The sequence below is a fragment of the Antrostomus carolinensis genome, unplaced genomic scaffold, assembly GCF_000700745.2.
Source record: "Antrostomus carolinensis isolate BGI_N321 unplaced genomic scaffold, ASM70074v2 scaffold11068, whole genome shotgun sequence".
NCBI lineage: Eukaryota > Metazoa > Chordata > Aves > Caprimulgiformes > Caprimulgidae > Antrostomus > Antrostomus carolinensis.
The window spans coordinates 1,368-4,901 of NW_010330918.1; the positions used below are offsets into that span (position 1 = coordinate 1,368).

Consider the following 3,534-nt stretch of genomic DNA (forward strand, 5'->3'; position numbering starts at 1 on the left):
CTTAGGAAAATCCTCAGAAACAATGGATGTGGCTCTAGAGACACACTGCCCACCCCCAGGAGACACAGTGTTGACAGGCCCACGCCCCAGCACCTAGAGCACTAGGAACATCCATCTCCTACTGCAGATCACAGTAGTGGCACTGAGTTTGTGCTCATCCTAGATGAGCTACAGCATAACATTCTCCAAGTAGCCCTAATAGGATTATCTGGTATTGATCAAACAAGTAGTGTCCATCCTGAGATGTGCTGTATTAAAAAAAAAAACCAAAACAAAACAAAAAACATATATACAATTGTCCATCTCTGCTATCAAAGTTTTTTTGAATTGATCACTTCCATACAGCAGTATAATCAATAGGCAGAATTCCAAGGCACCTTAAATTTCTCAGGCATCTCCATTAACAACAACCTGTAGTTCTGAAGAGAGAGCATGATGGTATGAATCGCGCTGCAGGAGCAAGTGTATGCTTACTCCCTGTCGCAGCATTAGAACACACAATTGGAGTGGCATTAACAAGCTATTTCCACAGTGACTCTGCTCAAAGTTTCTTCAACTCTTTTGCTTTTTGCACTCCATGCCAACATCAAATTCAAGTATCTGATTGCAAGCTTTGACATTCCAGGGAAAGCATTAATAAATCTATCAATAAACTAAGTTCCTGCTTAAGCCTTTTAAAACAGAACTGCTGCAGTTGCCCCAGCTCTTGCAGAACTTTTATGTTAAAATTAAAAACATCGAGAGAAGTCTAGAAGAAATACACAACTGCACAACAACTTTAAAGCAAAAGAAGAAAGTCAAGCAATTCTGGAAGAACATGAAGGAATTTTGTTTCTACTTTGTTACATTTACACAAATTAAGAACTGAGACTCTTAAATATCTAAAGCATGAAAACAGAAGTGAACTATTTATCAATTAAACATTTATCAATGAACTATTTATCAATGAACAAATACATCTTTGACAATTCACCTTTTAATAGAAAGTACTTAAATTATATTTTTAAAACAATGTTGAGAACAGCACAGCTCAGCTGTAAATCTGCAATCTGACAAGTATCTTGCGGCATTTCTCAAGCTTTTTTTTGTTTGTTTTTTTGCAGTGTAAGAAACTCCAGAAAAAACCTCCTTCTGTTATGGGAAAACAGCAGACAGAAGATAGTTAAACTCATCAGCTAAGGATTTTCAAATTACCTATATGATGCACAGTACACAAATACTCAACCACCAACCCCACCCCACCCGATCTCTGAAAAATAATGTCTCAGTGTTTTTGATTAAACGATGACCAACTGAATTGATTTTGTCGTCTTGGCAACACTAAATCCAACGACAGATCTCTCTGTTCTTTTTCTGAATCCACCAGCTGATAGCCAAGCATGTTTATAGCACCTTTGCAAACTTCTTGTATTTTCTTAATTTTTTGGAAGGAAAGAACATTTCTCCAGGCCTGTGAAACACTAACTGCATCTCGAGATGTGATTTTGAAGGCTTCTTTTTTTTTCCCTGGTCCTTGTCCATGTGTAATATTATAGATCCAGCTTTTGAGCATGGGGGTCAAACTAAGGTCAGCAAATTTATACATTTCTGAGATTTCTGATAATGGATCTCTTACCAGATCTTCAAAACGAATCATTAAATAACGATCTTTAAGGAAATTAGGTGGTTTTAGAGTAGCTGTTTCATAAATCTGAACATGACTTCTACAGATCTCTTGCATTACTTTGTATTTGCTGTCTTCCACTTTAGTGCCATTAGTACTCAAAACAATTCCATTGTCACGGGCTAATGCTTTGACTGATTGTTCTCGTGACTTGACAACTGCCCTGGGGTCACGGACCAAGTGAATAATTTTGAGATTTAGGGATGGATCAGTGAGAAGCGGGTAGAGGACCTTCAAGTCAAAGAATCGAACCTCCTTGATGACAACATGGCTGTAAGTTTTACAGGCTTCCTCCACCTTGCTGAATGGGTACCGTCCACAAAGAGTCTTGCATGCCAGTTCACTGGTTATGTCAGTACGTTGAAAAGAGTCACAAGCAGGAGCTGAACACAGAGCCCGACTCACTGCCCACTGGAAAAGATCGGATAAGTTTCTTTTCCAAGGCATGTAAGCATCAAACACAGACATGTCACACAGAAAGACTGACCTGACTAGGTCCCGCACTGCCATGTGCAAGACCTTGGCACTGTTCTGGTACATCGTAACCCACACATGCCATGCAGGCTCCATCAGGTAGAAGACGCTAGGGTGCTGGCTGAAAAGTTGACCGACAAAAGAAGATCCCGACCGCCAGGAGGAGAGAATGAGGATGTGGACTTGAGATGGCTTCTCCTCAGACTGAGGCATAAAGCTACTGTACCGGGCATACATGAAGATTAAGAATCCAGTTTGAACCGTAACAAAAAGTATAACGATTGTGTTAGGAATCCGAATCCTTGCCATTCTCACCACGGAAAAGCTATTTTTAAAAGCTGAAAAAGAGAAGGAAAATGTTGATGAACCATTGCTCCTGTGGCACAATAATGATAAAACTTACACAATACAAACTCTTGCATCAGTAAAACCTTTCTTCAAATATGCATGTATGTATTTGGCACTATTTGCTTCTTTAATCAGTGGCACTAGGAGATGATCTGCAGGTGACAAGAGTCAGAAACTGAAAGAAAGCAATGCATGACAGCAAGATCACAGCAGAAATAAGTTTGGAGTAAACGGTTGATGCTGAAGGAAACCTTAGATTGATGCAGCAGCTCAACTGTTGGGGAAAAAAAAATCTACAAAATACACAACTTGAATTCTGGTAAATACCGTCGAGGGTAAAAAAACCTTTCGAAATCGCTCCACTGTATTTCCATTTCAGTCTAACATTACAAGGGCTTCTATCCATTAAAAGGAATAGATGGCAACATCAGTAACTGTGGCTACTGAAATAAAAATAATCTTCTTATCTAATGTGAGTGCTGTACCCTGCAGTGACCATAGGGCACCACACCGACTGATGATTGAACACAACTCTCCATTTTCCAGATTGCAGAAGATGGGTGAAAACTCACAACCTGAAGCCACATCTGGCCACAGATGTTAAAATTAAAAAGCAGCTGATGAGTGTCTTTGGGCTGGAGCACAGATACCCCATGACTGGATACCCTGAGTTTGCACTTAAGGAATTACCCATTGTGAGTTAGAATTAAGTCTGCATGTAACCCCTGGAATATTTTAGGCATGCCAACCCCAAGCAGACTTCTGTTTTAATCTGAAGTCAAAGTTCAGGCCACATGCACTCCTCACAACTTTTTACTAGGGGGTTTTGGCACCTACCCCTTTGTGCTGTCACTTTTGCAGATTCCACTTGTAAGCAGCCAGTATATGTTAGCAGGCGCGGTATTAGGACAATGAGAATCCTCGTGTATGAATATAATCTTGAGAGTTTTACATATAAGCATTTGCTATCTAGCTGCATCTGACAATTTTTTTTTTTTTTTGTTACAGTGAAAGCTACATATACCAACACATATATTAGGAAGGTTGGG

The 3,534-nt window shown here is 39.7% G+C and overlaps 1 protein-coding gene across 1 annotated transcript; it reads right to left on the reverse strand.

Moving 5' to 3' along the window:
• Nucleotides 1-981: 981 nt before the first annotated feature.
• Nucleotides 982-2,472, reverse strand: LOC104528910 (carbohydrate sulfotransferase 5). Its single transcript, XM_010173066.1, has one exon. The coding sequence runs from the start codon at nt 2,444-2,446 to the stop codon at nt 1,265-1,267; it is 1,182 nt and encodes a 393-aa protein (XP_010171368.1). The 5' UTR covers nt 2,447-2,472; the 3' UTR covers nt 982-1,264.
• Nucleotides 2,473-3,534: the final 1,062 nt, after the last annotated feature.